At 42.1% G+C, this 21,001-nt stretch overlaps 1 protein-coding gene across 11 annotated transcripts; it reads left to right on the top strand.

The window, feature by feature from the left end:
* Positions 1-288: 288 nt before the first annotated feature.
* Positions 289-18,940, top strand: ikzf1 (IKAROS family zinc finger 1 (Ikaros)). 11 transcript variants are annotated; one of them, XM_048270492.1, is made up of 8 exons: positions 301-588; positions 6,795-6,848; positions 7,729-7,884; positions 13,813-14,088; positions 15,876-16,043; positions 16,314-16,439; positions 17,482-17,613; positions 18,152-18,940. In XM_048270492.1, the coding sequence occupies exons 1-8, from the start codon at positions 444-446 to the stop codon at positions 18,874-18,876; spliced, it is 1,782 nt and encodes a 593-aa protein (XP_048126449.1). In that variant the 5' UTR covers positions 301-443; the 3' UTR covers positions 18,877-18,940. The 11 variants fall into 11 exon arrangements, with proteins under 11 accessions (XP_048126459.1, XP_048126449.1, XP_048126454.1 ...); XM_048270495.1 differs by having other exon boundaries at positions 302-588; positions 7,765-7,884; XM_048270491.1 differs by having other exon boundaries at positions 302-588; positions 17,479-17,613.
* Positions 18,941-21,001: the final 2,061 nt, after the last annotated feature.

Here is a 21,001-nt window from a genome sequence, read left to right as displayed (position 1 = left end):
ATAACATAACAATATAATACATAGAAATATGCTAATTATGATAAACATAACTATATGCCCATGGTTCTTGGATAAATCTGGGTTGGAATAGGATGTGCATGGGGAAAGGGGAAAGTTTTAGTTTCTCCTACTGGCATACACACTGTTGGTGCTATCAGTTACCAACTGTCAAAACAGGTGACTGGGGGACCTGCCTCTGTGCATATGCGTCTCCCTGTCCGTCCCTGACAAAGAAATAAATAAATAAGACATGAACGGTCCACTCTCTTCGCTCGCCTCATCCTATCTCATGCATGGCTGCCAGTGATGGTCTACTGGGTGTCAGCTTTTATTGGCACGATACAAAGCAATGTGCCAAGGGCTGCCGCTTCGACTCCCTGAGCAGAATCGGCCTCTGGAATAAAAGCTTGCAAAATGCTCCGTTTGAGAACAGAGACATAGCAATGTTAGGCTGGAACGAGGAAGTGCAGTGGAGAGGGGAGGGACCGAGGGCAGAGTTCCATAGTGCTGCAGCGGCGCTACGAACTTCTGCACATGGAGCGGGGGAGAGTTGGAAGAGCTTCATATTGCAAAGTCAAGGAATAGCAGGTAGAGTAATTTTCACGATGCTTTTAAACTCAAAAAATGTCAAAGTAAGTCTGACTACCAATCATTTCAAGTGAAGGGTTTACGAATTTCCGTGAAGTGAACAAAAAAGGAGGCGAGTTGGAAAATATTGTCCTTCAGTCTAGAGCAGGTGCGAGAGCGTCACTTAAATCCACTGGGGCTACAGCACTAGACAGCTTAAAAGGCGCGGAATGGATTAGATGTTAACGGAGACCAAATGGACTATTCTAACATAGTTTAAATTATGTGAAGACCTCTGTTATGATGTACTGTCTCACTTCCAAAACTTTTTATGAATTTTAAAGTGCCATGGATTTTCCCGGTATCCAAATGGATAGGTTTGGAATATCGGATAATTTAATAATTTAAACGTCACGACACTGAATAATTGACATATAGACTTACATTAGATTAAACAAACTGAAGAGAAGTTTTACTAATTTTAAACTGTTGAATATAGTGAGTTAGAAAAATGATAATCTACCGCTTCTCCTAAATGGCACCTGTTGCAACACGCGCATCCTGCTTTCACTGAGACATTGTGAAGTTTTACGGTAGAAAGTTTTGTAATTGTCTCTGATTAAAGTTTTCCAGACAAACAAATTATGCTTGAACTTATATTTTACTGTAAACAAGCTAGGAGTGTAAGAGACGTTTCCTACGTTATTTTGAAATTCAAACAGTTTAACATTGCCTCATAAATGTTGGCTATATTTAAAGTTGCCTATATTGTAATTTTCATGAACTCAGTGAAATGTGTAAATGTAGGCTACATCTCAGTTCAACATATCTCAAAGAGCGCATTTCCAAATAGCTATTTCTTTTTCGCACTAAAAAGTAACCATATATTCCTTGCTATTATAGTCCCGTAGGCTACAAATTATTTTACTTTCATCAGTTTTCTTTAGAGGTATTCTGAACTTACATTCTAAGCTCCTGTAGCCTACACATCGATCAAACTCATCTAACATCAGGTGCCGTGGAACCGATTATGCATGTGAGGTTGTGTTGATTGATTGTGGGCAGGACATGTAGCGTACACACAAAGCTAATCATGCACGAAATAGTGATAGCAATGTACGTAGCCTATAGCCAACCTCTGCTGACTTCAGACAGAAATACCAAGATTATGCGAGAATCAGGTACAAGTCTGCGTGGCTTCACCGGCATCATGAGTGAACGTCTTATCTGTCTGCATCGACAGGGTTTAAGAGGTCAAACATTTCTTATGTTGAAATGGTTTAATATGAAAAGATGAGCTATCTTTTAAATGTTTCCCACCACATTACTGTACATTAGTCGCCAAAAACAACTTACTGAAATAGTTAACCATCTTAGAGTTAGGGCTACAGTTTATGACAAAAACCTGAAGTTGCACTTTCAAGCGCCCTTCCTGGAACATGCCATGGGTTTGTCACGTATACATTCAACCGAAAAACCCATGAATGTCAATAATTGCATTGAATATTACTTTAAATGTTCGATTGAAATTCCAAAATAAATATAAATATTTTAATAAATAAAGGCTAAGCCTTTTAATAGTCACCATATTGAAAATATATATAGTCTAGGCTTCTCATTTCAAATTTGAGAGAGAAAAGTGGAGGAGTGAGCTCAAAGAGAGAGGGAAAAGTGGAAGATGAGCAAGTGAGTGAGAGAGATAAAGTTATTAAAATGACTCTTCTGAATGCCAGTGTAGTGAAGTGTGTCAGATATGAATTAGGCTCCTTAAGTGGGCTTCTCTGAAGGGATTCTTCTTTTTCAGTCAGTTCTTGTGGATCAGTTCTTACTGATAGCAATCAACTCATCCACCAGCACCACCAACCCAAAACCATCATAGCAAAAATCCACTCTCATAACGAGCAATTCAATTACAATTCATTTGTAGTTGCAAATATTTAAGCCCCATTTTATATTATACAAAGACTATTCAGTAGTATTAGAATGGAACTCATGGTTTATACATTTAGTGTAACTGACCACTGATAACTGAGGTTGTATGGTGGAGACCACTCAAACACTAGGCTATGTGATAATCCTTCATTTTGGAAATAACAAAAGAATAACTTACATTTAAATGCAATTCATTTTCCTTTTGCTAATCCAGCAATTGAAACTAATTGCATAAATTAAAAATAATTGCATTTTTATGATAAAACATATATATCTGATGCTATCAAAAACATTTATTTTCGTGACAGTTCTTAAAAATACAAATAATGTGTTTTACATGCAGAGAGGATGTAAGTGCTGTCGAGCAGAAAGGTGTTGGGGTGGTACAGTACAGTTGTGTCTCAGGACAACTTTTCTGTCCTGAGACACAATCTTTCCTGGACACTATTCACTCATTATCATTATCAATTGTTTTCCAATAGATTTGCTTGATTTTTTTTAACACATATTCATTATATAAATATAAGCAATTACCGTATTAGCAGAGTGAATAGCCTACGTACTGTAGCTAAAATCAGGAACAGAAAATTCCACCACTATACCAAGTGCGTATTTGGGGATGAGCTAAACATGATTTGGCTAAATTTCATCTGACCCTGACTGACAAGCTTTTGTTACAATACAAAAAAAGACTTCAGTTTGCATTTTGCTGTCCTCTCCATCTCTTGAATACTTTCACTATTTTAACACTTGAAAAGAAGCAGTGACTGACTATAGCAAAAAAGTCTTTAAGTATTTCAGTATCTTTGGTCTTTTATGACCCCAGACTGTGGCATGGAGTCTGTTTAACGGTTTCATGGTGTCTAGTCTCCACCCTTTTCTCCGTTTCATGTTTTCTGTTTTCACACCAAGCTTTGCAACCCAACCCCCTCCCTGCTACACACACACCCCAGCACACACTCTTCGTAGGTAGGACTGAGCGCGCTCGAGTGTTCTACCCACAAGCCTTTTCCTGCCTCTTATTGAACATGCACAACTTCACAACTTTGTACTTCCTGCTTCTTCATGGGCTCCAGTTAAGCAGATAGTGACAGAGCGGAAGGCTTTATCTTCCGATGGAATCAGATGAAATGTGCACTGACATGGAGATGAAGTAAATCCATTTATTCGCCATATTTTCACTGAATTACTAATTGCACAAAAGTTGCAATGCCACCATGTTCATATGTCAAAATCATACCTGTAGAATCCTGTGAGATTGAATACAGTATTTTGACAATTCGTGGAAAAGAGTTATTAAAACACTCATTATGGATATGAACTTTTTAAAGCATATTAAATCATTCAATTAATCAATTTATAAATCTCCAGCTCACCACTGAAATGTGCAGTATAAGAGGAAGAATCCATAGTTTCACAAAACCCACCATGACATATGGGTGTTTTTGTGGAAACACATAGATGCCTTATCACATCATATGGAATATCACAGAATGTGTGTTTTAGCTGCAATCTCCTAAATGAGGCTCTCCAGGATAGAGAGATTTGCCGTTAAGCCTCGCCAATCCTGTAATTTATTTGGGATTTAAGTAGAGGCGTAAATTGCCAGAAACCTCATCATTTGATATTATGGTGATATTTAGAAGCTGAATCAGCATGTGTTGCAATATTTTAACATATTTTGCAGTTGTATAACAGTTAGATGTGACAATATATACTGCTAAAAAAAATTAAGGGAACACTTACAGTTTTCCACAATTGTTAAAACACATTTTTTGAAACCTTCCAACCTTTTCTCCATTCTCAAACTACATTCACAGAATGTCTGACAGTTCTTGCAAAATAAAACACTCGCATCAAAAGTATAAGCATATCAGTGTATGATTGAAGTGTTTTTTTGAGCAGTATATTTTGCCCAACAACTTAAGCATTCTAAACTGGAAAAGTGTGGTTTCACAAACCTTTTTATCTCTTTTAATTTACAGAGCCCTACAATATACCAGAATTAAAAAGTAATGTGTCTGAAAAGCATCTTCACATTGCTAGATGTCATGCTTACAATAATTGATTTTTAGTCAACAAAACTTGTTTGAGTGAAGATTTCTTATTGGTAATGAATAGACCCCCCCGTAGAAGCTAGTATATTCAGATGAAAAACAGTCTCTTTCATCCAAACAGTCATATCCATACTGTGATTTCCCCACCCGTGCTTTGGCTGTAAGCACATATGCCTGTGGTTTTATGTGGGATACTGATCTCTCACTTTCCCCACCATCACAATTTGCCATCACACCCGCTGCCCAGAAACGGGGCCACGGGAGACTCTGGCACCTCGCTCCCCATGCAGCTCTTCTAGCGCCAACCTCCTCCCAAGCTTCGCCCGCTATCCTCATGCTCCCTCACCCCCCACACACACACACACACACACACACACTCACACACACACACACACACACACACACACACACACACACACACACACATACTCACACACACACACACACACACACACATACTCACACACACACATGCACACACATGCACTCACACACACACACACACACACACACACACACACACACACACACACACACACACACACACACTCACACACACACACACACACACACACACACACATGCACACACATTCCTCCCGTGTGGCTATGGCGTGTCTCGGCTCCTCGCGGCCGTCCTCGGTCGCTGCATGTGGCACCAGACGGAGGGGCCGCCCGCTTCCCACTATTTGTTCCAAGTGTGTGGAGCCATCTGTCAGTGCGAGCAGGAAAGGGCCGGACGCCTTCTCTGGGCCCGCTGGCCCACCGGCCCGCGTCACTATTTTAGGGAGCCCTGCTCGGCGCCGTGCTCCTCTGCCTGGCCACTGGGCGAGTGCCACCAGTGGGGACGTCTTGGAGTGGCGGTGGCAGTGGCCAGGGGGCCGGGGCTGTTGTGCCCATCTGCCGCGGGCTTCGGGGGCCCATGCATTATTGATAGGGCCACGCGCACTGGTGACTCCTCAGATATGCAGGCCTGGCCCAATGATGTGCTCCTCAGAATATTGCCTCTTGTGTGAATAAGAAAAAAATACACACACACACACACACACACACACACACACACACACACACACACACACACACACACACACACACACACACACACACACACAGACACACACACACACACACACACACACACACACACACACAGACACAAACTATCTGCCCTCTTCAGCCACTTTGTTTTTTGCGTCTTCTCTATTTCTTTCATTCTCTCGCTGACCTCTTCCCTGTCGCCTCGATTTCCTTCTCTTTTTCCCCTCCGTGCATCTTTCTGTTTTGCTTCCCTCACTCTCTCCCTCTGTTTTTGCCTTGTTGTCTCCTTGTGTCTCCATTTTTTCTCTCTCGCTCCGTCTCTGTGACTTCCCCAAATTCTATCCATCTCTGCAGATCGCTGTTTGGCTTTCTTCCTCTTTCCTATCTCTCTATCACTCTGCCTCTTCTTTTTCACTCTCTCTCTCTCTCTCTCTCTCTCTCTCACACACATACAACCCCCCCCCTCTATCTCCTCACTCGTTCTCTGTCCATCTCCCTCCGTTCTGCGCGTTCTTTGTTCCTGTCACAGGCCCGTGCGTGCGTGCGTGCGGGTGTGCGTAGGGCCGGCTGTGCCCGGCTCACCCATGCATGCTCAGTAAATTAGAGTGAACACGAGCGCCGATCAGCTGGCTGCGGCAGAGCCCCGCATCCTCAGTGACCTGAGGCCATCTCATTTTCTGCTTAATTTTGCGACAGTCAGTTTGCATTTTTGGATGATTATGTGGTGGGAAATTAACAATAAATAACAAATGTGGTCGGAAAGCTATAGCTCCCCGCCAAAGCCCCTACACACCCACCCACCTGCCTGCCACCAGCCCCGCCACCAGCCCCCGCCACCACCCAAGAGCGCTCTGGCCCGCTCTGCTCCTTCTCCACTCTCCCTGGCAGCCCCAAGCTGGCTGTCGGAACGGTAATGAAAGTGTCTGTAATTCATTGTAATGTAATGTGCAGAACCATCACGTCTGCCAGGGGACGGGCAGGCTCGCTGTCCATGATGGGGTTTGTACATGGAGAGGCCAGCACCTTTAATCTGTTTATACCTGCTTTAGATGGTTCCACTTTCAGCCAGGTGTTGATTAAACTGATACATTTCTTTCTCTCTCCCTTTCTCTCCCTTTCTCTCTCTCTCTCTGCCCCTCTCACGTTTTCACTCTGTCTGTCACTGCGTCCCCTCGCTGTCCCTGGCTTTCTCTAACTTTAGAGTACCTGCAGAGAATGGAGACTGAAGAGGCCCAGGAAATGACCCAGATGCCAGGTGAGGTTTGTCACATGACCACGTGACACAGTTAACCCCACAGAGAGGTATAGTTGGTTCGTTGGAGGATAGCTTTCAGACACAGACATGGGGAGAGATGAACACTCAGGAAACAAGCAAAGGCAGTGATGTATGCAACAACATGTTGATGTTGTTGGAAAACCTCTTTCTCTTTAAATGGTATTTTATCTCAGAGGTAGGGGTGTTGTGATGAAGGTGTTGTGATGAACCAGTATTGATTATAACTGTGATATCTAATAAATTAAATAATTATATCACATATAGAGGTTTGTAGGGGCCATTGTAATCGTGTAGTGAAAATCGGATATTGCAACAGCCCGACCCAGAAGTTTCCCTTGAGAAGGAATGTTTGAATATTAAACAAGAAGAGTTTGCTCTGAAGCAAACAAAACAAAGCAAATGTTTGTTTGATTTTATTATAAATATTGTAATAATCAAAATAGAATGATCAAGTGATAAGGGTTTTAGAACACAGAAGCAATATGGGGTAAACCGCAGTTGAAATGACACCTACAATACAGTATCCAGGCCATCAGTGCACATTTAAATTGGGCTGTCAAGTCATGGCTCAAGATCTTCCACATGACATTGTGCAATAAGCACTTCTGTTCGTTTTCTTGGAATGGAAAAAGTGTGCTACATGGGAAAGGGCTGCAGTTCTGTGCAGGGGTTAAAAAGAAAGATGAAACTACAGTTTTTTCTTTGTTTGTCCAATCGCCATTGATTACACATGTATTTGTGTGTGTGTGTGTGTGTGTGTGGGGGCTCAATAGTTCTTACATTTTTGTAAGGCATGAGTGTGCATGCCCACAGTTTCTTGTAATGTTGTGAAACTCTGATTAATTGTTCTCTGGTCCAGAGAGTGATGTCAGTATGACTGCCGGTCCTTTCTCAGGCCGGGACAGTCCCCCTGCCAATGAGGCATCGGAGGAGACAGATGAGGCCATGCCTGTGCCAGAGGACCTGTCTGCCACCTCTGGCCTCCAGCAGAACAACAGGACTGACAAAGGCTTGGGTGAGTTTGGTCAAGTCAGATGGACAGTCTGTTCAATAGGTCAATAGCCTCTAACCATTCTAGAATACCCTTTTTGAATGAATTAGCAATCCCATTTCAATTAACTATATACTGTATATCCTGCTGTTGAACTACAATGGGCCGTGTATGTGTAAAAAGAACGTGCCCATATCTAGCTCAAGAGAAGTTCTCCCCATTACAAGTAGACTGAACTGAACATTCACCTCTAGTTCACTGCAATAAAGTTTCTGAATTTCACCTGAATTTAAAGTGTTTATCGGAACTCCCCCTATTACCGTCGGTCCCGTATTTCCACCGTCTTGCGTGTATGTGTCACTTAATATCAATTTCTATACAAACCAAGACAGCAGACTCCTAAAGAAACGCAACCACCCACACCATAGGTGTATCTAAATTAGCTATGTACCAAAAATGACATTTTACCGTGACTCAAAGAGCTGTAGACAGTGTTGTAAGGCTGCGTGTACACAACCGCTTGGAGCTCCAGTGGAATTTTAATTTCCGCGGCCGAAATTCTCGGTCTAACCGTCCATGTGCCGTTGAAACGGTGTAAATAGGCGACCCATCAGGCCAGCACTATAACTCTGGCGTGGTAAACAAAATCGGATATTTCAGGCAGTAAATGCTCCCGTTAACAAACAAACCAGATTTTTGTTCAAATCTACACACCTATGGCTACTGAAAAATGTCAGGTTAATTTAGCAAATGTTATTTTGAAGTGTTAAAAAAAAATCGTTGTTTTAGAATTTCTGAACAAAAGTGGTGATAATTGGGGGTGTTACGATAGTTGTGTAGTGCCATTGCTGTAATTGATATCCTCTTCAATCCATTAGTATTCCACACTGAGATTATTTCCTATGCACAGTGGAGGGCTAATTGTTTTTGACTTGTTGTCCAGCCATATCATTAGGAGTTGTATTGTATTTTGCTTTCCATAAAACATACAAGTGTCAACAGACTTGGGGTTGGCTTAGCATGTTTCCAAATGAGTTCTTGCCAGTAATAAGGCCATACCACGACAGTGTGCGCACTCTTGTTTTATTACTATTCATCATCAAAGTCCTGGAGGCTCTCTTGACTGAAAAGATAAAAAAAATAAAGCAAAATGTCAGAGGAAACTGAAATAGGATGTGCAAGAGTTTCCTAAGAAGAACTTGCCAGAGCTCAGATAGTTTCAACACCCAGGCAGGGAGATAATGCGCTCAGGAACAGAGTCAGGCATCACTACACACACACACACACACACACTTAAACACACACACGGTGCACCTGCACATATGCCTATGCTTTCACTTCAACTGCTGTGCTTTTTACAGACACCTTCAAAAACTGTACAGGAGCCTTACATAAGGATCTGGAACCTTTGCCTCTGTGGCATTATATTTGGCATCCGGCGCCCCGCTAACTTCTGCTCTAACTGTCACAATAACTATAAACATGTTATCATTCTCAAAAGAACAGACCCCACTTACTAAGTCTGGTATCACACTCCTCCAAATGTTACACGAGTCGAGTTCAACAATTACTCATTACTCATTTCCAGAGTGGGGGCTACTGGTTTCATAGCTATCGTTATGACTCACACTATCCCACTCAAAAATGACAGCAACAGCATATCTGAGAGAATTTGTTGTAAAGTAGGGTAACATGATTTGGGAAAACAACAGGAATGCTTCTAATGAAAAGGGAACATTGTCAAAAATATAATCATAATTTTATTTTTGTGGAAAGATGGAGACAGCATAAACTTTTATGGAATATTTGCAGAGACATAGAGCTCAGGTACCAAAGCCAAACCCGAAGCATATCTTAGAAAAAGACAACTTCTCCAAATAGCCTTGTAGTGAAAACTGGAACCCCCATCATTATGTGGAATAGGTTAGTTCTATGTGCTGTGTGTGTGAATGTGCGTGCACCCTAGTGTATGTATGTGAGCGTGTGTGTTTAGTGTGTGTGTGTATTTGTGTGTGTGCTTAACAGCCTTCCCTTCTTAATCTGATCAGTCACTGTTTGAGGATGTGACTGTTCTATCTCTGCAGCACTTTTTTTTGATAGACCAAAAAAAAAAGCAGCAGCAACTCTATCGAGGGAGAGTTATCTTTCAGGATCACCCTGCGTGGCCTTCAAATGCAAGGCATTAACAGGAATCTGCGTGTGGCGCTTGGAGGCGTGCTGCAGCCCGAGGAGGCGTAGACCTCAAAGCTAAAAGAGAACACTTGATCTTTCTCAGGGGCGGCATGACGTATGTGTGTGCTCTGTGCTACTCCACAGAGCAACCGTGAAACTGCACTTCTGCCCTGTTATTCATCCCCCCCATGATGCTCCACCATTTGGTAGAGCATGTCTTGTATTAAAGGTGTATAAATGTCTTGTAATTAAACCCTTAAAGGTGTAGTTTTTTGAACATTCTAAGTTCCGCAACAATTGAAGGTTCTAAAATTCTATGTTGAATTCAATGAACCTAAAGAACCCAAAGAACGTTCATTTCCCAACATTACCGTCACACCGGTGTGATGGTACTCCTTTAAGGGTTAAATCATTAAAAAATACTTTTTCTGAACACAAACATTTTTGACCCATCTGTTACAGTTGAAGTATGAAACATATACAATAATGCTGCATGGCAGTGTTAATACTGGCTCAAGGAGTTCAGAAGTGCACAAGAGGATTTTCCCTTGTGTTTGTTCACTTGGCTTTGACCCACTAAAGAGTCTCATCTGGTTTTGAGTCCCTGTTTGGTGACTCATGACAGACTCACTGCTCTATAAGAGTTCTACTGCTGCTATTCTATGAAGCAATTTCAGATAGTAGCTCTTGACTTTGAGGTTCCTGAAATGAAAAAACAAGGCTGGGTCCTTTTAGCTGTTCCTTATCAGTGTGTGGACAAATGCGTGCACGCACACACTCATGCACACAGATGTGCACACACGTGCACACACACACACACACACACACACACACACACACACACACACACACACACACACACAAACACACACACACAAAACATATGTATATGCATGCGTGTATCATTTTTGCGCCTTCTTGGCGTGTATGCATGTGTCTCCACAGCTCACTCACCAGGCTATTTTCAGGCATCGAGAGCACCAGTGCTTTGACACAAACCCCCACACTATTTTAACTTCCCCACCAAACTATCACCGCTTACTTCAGAAGTTCAAACGTCAGCCCGGCCTCTGCCAACCTAGTGTTGTGACCCCCTGTATTAGCCTAACCAAAGTGGCTAGTGCCCTGACAAACTCATTGTTTCCAGGTCATTGTATCCACATGAAGCCGTCGCTTGAAGTAACATGGTGTTCATATAGTGCTATTGGCCTGTGCTCTTTGTTTGTCCTTCCTTGTGGGTTTTGACAGTAGCTTCCCAAAACGGGTAAATTAGGATGTGTGACAAGCGTTATGTAAAGTAAAAGCCCTTCTTCTCATTCCCGTTTTAGTCATAACTTCCCCATATCCCTGGGAGACTGCAGCACAGCAGATCCAGTTCCCCCTGTCTGACCCAGGTTAGGACAGCCCATAGGCTTTATTGTTGCAACACGAATACAGGAATACTAGTGACGGGTTAGTTCATGTGTGTGGCCTCTCTCTCATTCTCTCTCTCGATCTCTCTCACTCTCTCTCTCTGTGTTTGTGTGTATGTATTTGTTTGTGTGTGTGTGTGTGTGTGTGTATGTGTGTATGCGTGTGTGTGTCTGTGTGTCTGTGTGTGTGTGTGTGTGTGTGTGTGTTTTTTATTGTGTATGAGAAAAGCCCAACAAAACTCCTTGAAAAGATCCAGAACTTTCCGTAAGTCTTAATGACTCCTTTGGTGACAGACGCCAGTGTACCCTGAAATGAGCCTGTGAGAAAGAGCTGGTGTCCTCACAGTTGTGGGTGTCACCTGCGTATAGGGCATCAGAAGTGACAAAGTGTAAGACTACATGGATGGCTGAGTTTGTACCGCGCACGGCACTCCCTCTCTTCATGATGGAGGACACGTAGGACTTCACATGCTTCAGTCTCTCACGGCACTGCGGTTTCAGGTTCTCCATCCTGCTGGGATGAGCTGAGTTTCTCGAGCACATATGATCACGCTGTCATGTACTGAGCGTGTTTTGTTCTGGTACTTTCCGGTGACCACATCTACAAAGGTATCTGAAGTGTTTGTGAGATTTCCACTACATTGAAATCCTTTTGATTTGAGAATGGTGGTAGTCAACAAAGTGAAGGCTAAATTCTAAATAGCCTACCACATGTGTTACAAACCTTTTTTTATTTCTTTATTTCTTTATTTGTGGTATGCTCACACAGGCTGAAAAGAGCAGCGTTTCAGTTACCCAGCTTCACAATTCCCTGTGTGTGCTTCCCTTTATGTCACTTCTCCATAATTCTTGGCTTTTTTTCGGTTGGGCAGGCTATGTTGCTAAAGCTTCCCCTTTTCCTTCAGATTCCTATATTTCATTATTTCCACTTCTTCCTCTTAGCTTGAACAAACAGAGGTGGCTTTGGCATGGGGAAATCGGGCTGCCACCATGACATGCAAACAACACCACCTTTTGTGTGGATGCCATGCCCATGAGAAATGCCCCTTTCTACAAAGACCATAAAAGCCTTACATAAGAAGTTCAGAGTAGTTTGGGCATACTGGTTTTTCACCACACAGCTTCCCATTTCTGTTGAGTACTCAACTCATCAGATAATTGGATAATTGCTAAGTTATTTGAATTTCTTACTGCTCAGATGCAACTCTGTAGAGTCCACTTTGAACCCCTTCGATGTTCTATTGTTTTCCTAGGGGAACAGCATTGTGTCTTTATGCCATGGACAGAGTGTTGTTTTAATTTTGTCTTGGTGTTTTTTATGAACTCTTGTCTGTCTATCTTTGTGTGTGTGTGTGTGTGTGTGTGTGTGTGTGTGTGTATGAGTATTTACCATGGTTTGTTGGTCTGGTGTTCACCGCAGCAGTCCTCAGTTTCACAGTGTTTCCTGTGTCTCTGTTTCCTGTTTATCTTGCTATCGTTTGTTTCACAGAAGAGAGATGTATGAGAAAGATGAATGTCATTATCCCTTAGTAAGACAGTGTGAAACAGGGAAATGTGATATTTGTCGTGTACTGGTTGGAATCAACCTTTAAGCACAGATCAGCTGGCCAAATTCATTATTTTGTTGAAAATTGAAATACATTACTTACCTGTGAGAATGTATTGTGACCTTTCGGCCTGCAAATTCAAGTCTCGAGGTCTTAGTGCTGTTGCCTAAATAGAAAGTAGTTTAGCCAAGAATGGTGATGTAAAATTATTCTTGCTACCTTGTCATCTTTTAGTCCCAGAGGTTTGCCTATTGCCTTATGGTAACATTTGATATTTGATATAGATAAAGCCAAAGACCATTGCTGCATTAATTACTGGCTCTGTGTAGTCACACTATCAACCTTGTGCTACTGCTTGCTTTTGGAAATAACTTATGTCACTTTACTTAAATGGAAACCTGGTGATGCACAGAGGAAGAGTTTGTATTTAGTTCAGAAAAGAACTAGAGCATTCTAGACACAAACTAACCAACTTGATTCAAGCGGCCCTCTATGTTTATGGAATATAGGCACACAGAAAGCTTTCACACAGACTCATGAAGAACTCTTTCAGGTTACTATTTTGTATTTTGTTTTCAGTATGAATTGTATATCCTAAAACACACATCAGAAACAGATATGCTTTAGTCTTAAACAAAGACTCAATACGTTTTTGTGACAGAAGCAAGCTTGTGTAGTACATGTTAGGAGTTAATGGCCCCCTATGGGCGTGTTCCCATGTTGGACACATGCTCCCCAGTCCTGTTGCATGAGTGAGGTGGAGACGGCACTGCAGAGCATGCCGGTGTACTAAACAGTGGCCCACTGCTCTCTTTTTCCAGCCTGCAATATTAAAGTTGAGGCTCGGAGTGACGAGGAGAATGGGATGGCCTGTGAGGCGAATGGCGAGGAGGAGGAGGAGGAAGGGGCGGAAGACTTGCGCGTGCTGGATGCCTCGGGCGCCAAAGTGAACGGCAGCCACGCCGGGCCCGACAGCAAGGCGGCCTACTCGGCGGCCGGCGGCATCCGCCTCCCCAACGGGAAGCTCAAGTGCGATATCTGTGGGATAGTTTGCATTGGCCCCAATGTGCTGATGGTGCACAAGCGAAGCCACACTGGTAAGCCCAATTTGCCATTTCCCTTGTCTACATCCTTCACTGTGCACTGCTCCCCTCAGCTGGGCTTTGCCCTCAGAGACAGCAGCACTGGGCTGCAGACCTGGCACAGCTAGCCTCAGGGAGTCTGCTCGCCACGACTGCCTCATCTGCTCAGCAGCGCAATATTATGAGGCAGCGGTTAAGATACTGCTATATGACAGGAAGGCTGTCTGATTGTGTGAAGCTGTGAGGGAGCGAGTTGTGGTTGTGGAACATCTGATCATTTCTTAATTTCATATGTTACATCTTCCCCCCTAGTGACAGCAGTGAAGTTGCATTGTCTGTGCTGATCGTGGTGATGAAATAGCTTTCTAAACAAGGCTGATGCTTTTTACTGTCATTTAATGCCTGATCGACAGTCATCCAGGAATACATTTGTGTGATCTTTTTGTTAATTTTCTTTCTAATTTCAAGTCATTAATCTGTTGAAAATACTTGAAATAAAAATCACACAAGAAAATATAAACACATAGGACCAAAACATAACATTTTAAAATAAAGTCCAAAACAATATGTGAGCAACAATTAGGATAATGAAACCTCCATAAAACAGCAATTATCACAGCATTTAAGAGTTTCTCTCTTTCAAAATTGATATTCCATTGTAATGAAGTCAAACCATTGGTGGAGAACATTTTTCAAAAAGGCACTTAGCTGTCTCACTTCAGGAGCTAATGAAAGTCAAAATGGAAGAAAGGAACGCAGAGCTAATGTAAATGCAAAAAGAACTTATAATAAATGATATAATGAAGTGCTTCCTTTTTAAATATAAATATTCGTTGGTGAGACTGTGCTCCTGAAATGCCTTTTTAATGAGTTTCTTTTTTCTGTAGTTTTGCTGCTTCACTGGTGACTCTTATTTTATAGGGGGCCTTTTGAAGAAAGAACTGTATTAAAACGCTCTCTCAGAATGCCACAACACGCCGAGAGGCTGGATATTGGTTTATTCCAGAGGCGCTGATCAGGAAGACTGGCTCTCAAACACAAAGTGTTTCCTCCGCTTTATTTAAATGAGGTCTGCATTTGCATTGTGATGTGCCGCTCTTATTTTAGAGCCGAAGAAGAGGAAAAAATGAGATTTTCAGATCAAATTGACCCAGGCAGTGGTGCATTACGAAACTGGCAGGCTCAGTTTGAAAGGCTCTTGTTCGATCTCGGAGCCAAGCGGCATGGCGTGGCAGGGAGAGTGCGCAGCCTGGGAGAGTGCCGCTCCGCTCCGAGATCCCGCTGGCGTGTTTGATTGAGTCTCGCTGCGAGCCGCTCTGTCATCGAGGATGTTGCTGCGCGTGGGAGCTTGTGTAGGACACTGACCCCACATTCAGCGCATAATGGCGCTACCAGTGGGGATTCTTTAGCTCAGAAGGCTTTGTTACATCGCACAGTTCTTCAGACACTAGTCCTCTATCAGGCCATTTATGGCTCGAATTAGGGTTTCACAAGTAGGGCTGAGTGGTATTAGTGTCCCATGAAAACAAACTGATATCCCTATTTGTGTGTGAAATACAGATGATCTGTGTCTTTGTCACAGTCACCATATATCAATGTTTACTTTTTTAGTTACTTTTTAACCCATACCTGGAAATTCATTCAACCTGTTTTAAGCAGCACTGCTTTACATTTTAATTTCTAATGCTGATTCTTTAGCCTACCTTCTGACAACAAAAAATGTGATGTTGACTATAATGTAGGACATGTGTGATGATGGAGAGGACTGGTGAGTGAGCTGCTCTATGCCGTGTTCTGTGCAGGGGAGCGGCCCTTTCAGTGTAACCAGTGTGGGGCCTCTTTCACTCAGAAGGGCAACCTGCTGCGCCACATCAAACTCCACTCTGGAGAGAAGCCCTTCAAGTGTCATCTGTGCAACTACGCCTGTCGCCGTCGAGATGCACTGACAGGCCACCTGCGCACACACTCTGGTGAGTCGCCGCCCTCTGAACGTCCACCTCTCCTCGATCCGTTGATCCAGCTAGTGGTCAGTTAATCATTGGCCTAAAGGACAGATCACATGGACATAACAGTGCTTATGTATAATGTGTTTCCTTTTGTGTTAATTGTTTATGAGTGGACTTGTGGCCTCTTTGTTGATTGCCTATGGGCTTATGAGTCACACTTCTCTACAGATGTTGCACGTTCAACACAAATACCTTTGTTTGTAAAAGTGTTTATCTTTGCACTTTTACACCTAGTTGGAAAACCCCACAAGTGTGCTTACTGTGGGCGGAGCTACAAGCAGCGTAGCTCGTTAGAGGAACACAAGGAGAGATGCCACAACTACCTGCAATGCATGGGACTCCAGAACAGCATCTATACAGGTCAGTTCCACCCGGCGTCAAGCTGTCTGTCTGTCTGACCGTCTTTTCTCACATGTCTCCACACATGCAGTAACTCATTCCATCTCATATAGATGACATGGTTTAGGCTGCTGCTGTGGAAATCTCTCTATGTTTAACATGTACCTGCAGTTGACAGCATTACACATTATATTTTAGTATAGATACGTGCACATGACATAGATAATATGGATATAATACATGCATAAATAGGTAAGCCAGTGTCTTTTGGGTATCCTATGTGTTTCCACATATTTATACACAAGTGCTTTTCATTGCATCTGGTGCTTGTGTCAGTTTTACATCTCTCAAAATTAGTGTATGCATTCTTATAATGATATACAAAGGACTGACCTTTAGTCAAAACCTTTGTAAGTTTTTTTTATATGCCATTTTTTAAATAAGTTAATAAGTTAATAAAAAATAATAATAATAACATAAGTTATTATTACTATTTTTTTCTTTTTTATTTGAAATGGATGGTTTTGAATTTTATTTCTGATTTTAAACCATTTTGTTATGAATACATATGATTTAGATATTTTAGTGTTAAGCAATAAGTGTTTATCTTGGAATTAAGTATCAGGTATTTAAAACAATGAGGGCTGAACATCAGAATAAAAAGCATGCAGATTCATAGTAGCTAGTGTCTGATCTATACTCATCATCACATCTACACCCACAGGTTCAGCTTCAGATTTTACGGCAGGATTCAATTAGTGGCATTGCTTTAATTTTATAGCTGTAATTATATTTAGGCTATTCTATTACTGTAATAATAATAACAGCAAAATCAGATTACCTACATAATATTAAGTCTTTAAATTGCCATGTAAATTACAAATATATTAGGTCAGTTTTTAACAAAGACTTGAATTAGTATTAAATCAATACTTTAATGTAAAATAAATGAAACCATAAATCTAAACAATATATTTGTTCACACTTCACATACTAGCTATCTGAGCCTTTGAGCAGACTTAGACATGAAGCCTAAACATTTCTCTGTCTTGCTTTCCAGTAGTAAAGGAAGAAAGCAACCAGAGTGAGCAGAGGGAGGACATAAGCCTGACGGGACGGGAGAGGGCCTTGGTGCTAGACAGGCTAGCTAATAATGTAGCCAAGCGAAAGAGCTCTATGCCACAGAAGTTTGTGGGTAAGAGTCTAAGTCTACTTTTTGTGCCTAAACCCTGATAAGGAAATTCTGTATTTGTCAAGCTCAAGCTCAAACCAGATTTCAGATGAGCAGGGTATATTCAGAAGGCAGAAATAAAACATTCAACTATAAATGACAACAAGTCATCTGGCAAATTCCTGCAAATTTCAACAAACATGACCTTTATATCTGTCTTTTTTAAATAATGAAAGTACAGGAGCTGTTTTTGTGTCCGCCTCATTGGAGTCCTCCTTGGATTATGACATTCATGCATTTCATGCACTGTGTCCTCTGCAGCATGTGTCCTCAAAGATAGAATCCTAAATGTGGATTTTAGCCTTAGCCTAAAATAAGATGGTGTGCGATTCAATGGAATGAATTTCAGTAGTATTTCCTTAAAAAAAAATCCCTCAAACCACAAGTAAGTCAGACAGGAAGTATAACAGATAAACTCAAAGATAGGGTGCACTAACAGAATTGCTTTCTCTCTCTCTCTCTCTCTCTCTCTCTCTCTCTCTCTCTCTCTCTCCCTCGGTAGGTGAAAAGCGGTTGTCAGACTTGTCGTTTGAGGGCAGTGGCGGGGAGCTGATGCAGCCACACGTGATTGACCAGGCCATCAACAGTGCCATCAGCTACCTGGGGGCCGAGTCCCTGCGGCCGCTGGTGCAGACCTCCCCCGGCTCCTCGTCCGACGTGGTGGTCAGCCCCCTCTACCAGCTGCACAAGTCCTCGGCTGACGGCGGCCTGTCGGCCAAAGACAGTGCCGCCGAGAACCTGCTGCTGCTCTCCAAGTCCAAGTCGGCGTCCAGCGAGAAGGAGGGCTCGCCCAGCCCCAGCGGCCAGGACTCCACCGACACCGAGAGCAACAACGAGGACCGGCCGGTCGGAGGGGGAGGCCCCGGGGCGGCCAGCGCCGGCCTCATCTACCTGACCAACCACATGGCGCCGGGGATGCGCAACGGTGGTGCCCTGCCCCTGGTGAAGGAGGAGCAGCGGCAGTTCGAGGCGCTGCGCACGGCCGGCGTGGACCTCAGTGTGGCCGTGGGCTCCGAGGGCTTCAAGGTGCTGAGCGGGGAGGGCAAGGAGGTGCGGACGTACTGCTGCGTCCACTGCCGCGTGCTCTTCCTCGACCACGTCATGTATACCATCCACATGGGATGCCACGGCTTCAGGGACCCGTTCGAGTGCAACCTGTGCGGCTACCACAGCCAGGACCGCTACGAATTCTCCTCTCACATGACGCGCGGAGAGCATCGATACTAAGCACACAAACACACACACACACACACACACACACACACACACACACACACACACACACACACACACACACACACACAAACACACACACACACACACACACACACAAACACACACACACACAAACACACAAACACACACACATGCACACATGCACACGCACACACACACGCACACATGCACGCGCACACGCACGCGCACACACACAAACACACACACACACACACACACACACACACACACACATACATGCACGCGCACACACACAAACACACACACACACACACAGATACAACCACATACATGTCCAGTTCATAAAAGAAAACCACACATATACTTCTTACACATAGATGTAAAATGTACACACCAATTTCACACACACAAATCAAATGTGTAGTAGAATATAAATACCATATTCAAATATATTGATCCCATCCATCCACTGTCTGCATGTTTGAAAATATGGAAAACAGTAGGGAATATGTATGTATGTCATATATGTAACACTTTGATGGAAGCTGAAATAATGTAACTATGCTTCCTCTACTTTTTATAAGATTGGCAAGCAAGAGAACCATCATTCTGTACTATGTTCTTTTGTAAAAGGATTTTCAGAAAGTGTGCACATCTCTGTGTATGCTTGTATCTGTTGCTTTATGTTTTATTCTTTCAGTTTTTAGCCAGCCTCCTGTTGGGAGGAATTTGTTTGAAAATGGAAGTGAGCATTCACCATACATTTGACTGTCAGCACAAGGATAAAGATAGTTAAACTATTTATATGTAGGTGTGATGTTTTTTAAGTATGTTTTGGGGTGTTTTATGCCTTTAATCAGACAGGACATTGACATGACAAGAGTGACAGGAAGTAAGTGGGATCAGGAAATGAGCTGGGTCAGACTCAAACCCAGGTCCCCGTGGGCACTTGGACCTGAAAGTGGTCTGGACACTGTAGCCACTTGCGCCTCAGTCTGCTCCCTGAGGTATAATTATGATAACTTATCATAATTACATGATATAGGTCTTATGATAACTGGCTACAAGTAGGCTAATAACAGTATTATCACAATATAGATGTATGCCCACTGCAAACTTGTTTCTGAGTCAACTTTATACAGTACATATATTTTTTATTTTGTCTCTTTCAGTAGTTATTTTTTGTATTATTTAAGTTGAATACAAACCATATTCCCTTTTTGTAATTTATTTACTCAGTCAAGGATTGTTTAAGTCTGGAAGTGTAATGTAAAGTGGTATCAATTCACAGGTTTTTCACAAGGTGGTCCGAATTCTTTTTGTACAAAATGTGATGGTGGCTAAACAGATTACCGAGGGATGTTGTTTGTTTTACCGAGAGATGTTTGTTGGAAATGTAAAGTGATGTCAAACAATAAAGGCAGAAAAACGTTTACACAATTTAAAGTGAAAACTCCAGTTGTGTTTGTTCTTTTAAAGCAAAGGAAAACAAAATTACTATTCAATCAAAATGACTGTAACTGCAACCAAAGACTTGCTGTATTTGTTGTGTATGTTAGACTACACAGGTAAAGACAGGAAAATGAATGTATTTTGTGATATTTAAAAAAAAAAAAAAGACACGCAGTTTACTAAAAAATAAATTAACTTTAAAAAATTAAATTAACTTATAATGAGACAATACGTCTAAATTTGTTATATTATGTCCGCTCATAAACAATAGATTAATGTCAGTGTAGCATCTAACTAAACATAGATGCATATTTTAGGAAGGCCAAGTATTAAACATCAGCATGCACAACTGTATTAATAAAACAAAGAATACTCCAATGTTTTATTGTCATTAAGAATTCCTACACTAACTGCTCAGCCAATCATTTGAGATGTCTGTCAACCCTCAGGGTATCCATCATCTGTCAGGTAAAATAGTTGTAGGATGGCAAATGATTGGCATCCACATTCCCATGTGAAGTAAATAAACAGAAAATTGCAGTGGAAACAAGATATGTGCAGAATATATTATTATAAGATTTGACAATTTATTATATATAAATAGTCAAATCATGGTCTTGATGAAAAAGGTGAAAAGGCAGAATGTTCATAAGGTTGACACTGACTGACAGTGTATAACTAGAATATACTTCTTTAAATTCAG

This window comes from Alosa alosa, chromosome 18 (assembly GCF_017589495.1).
Source record: "Alosa alosa isolate M-15738 ecotype Scorff River chromosome 18, AALO_Geno_1.1, whole genome shotgun sequence".
NCBI lineage: Eukaryota > Metazoa > Chordata > Actinopteri > Clupeiformes > Clupeidae > Alosa > Alosa alosa.
The sequence above is the reverse complement of the archived record's forward strand: the minus strand, read 5'-3'. Positions and strand labels throughout refer to the sequence as shown.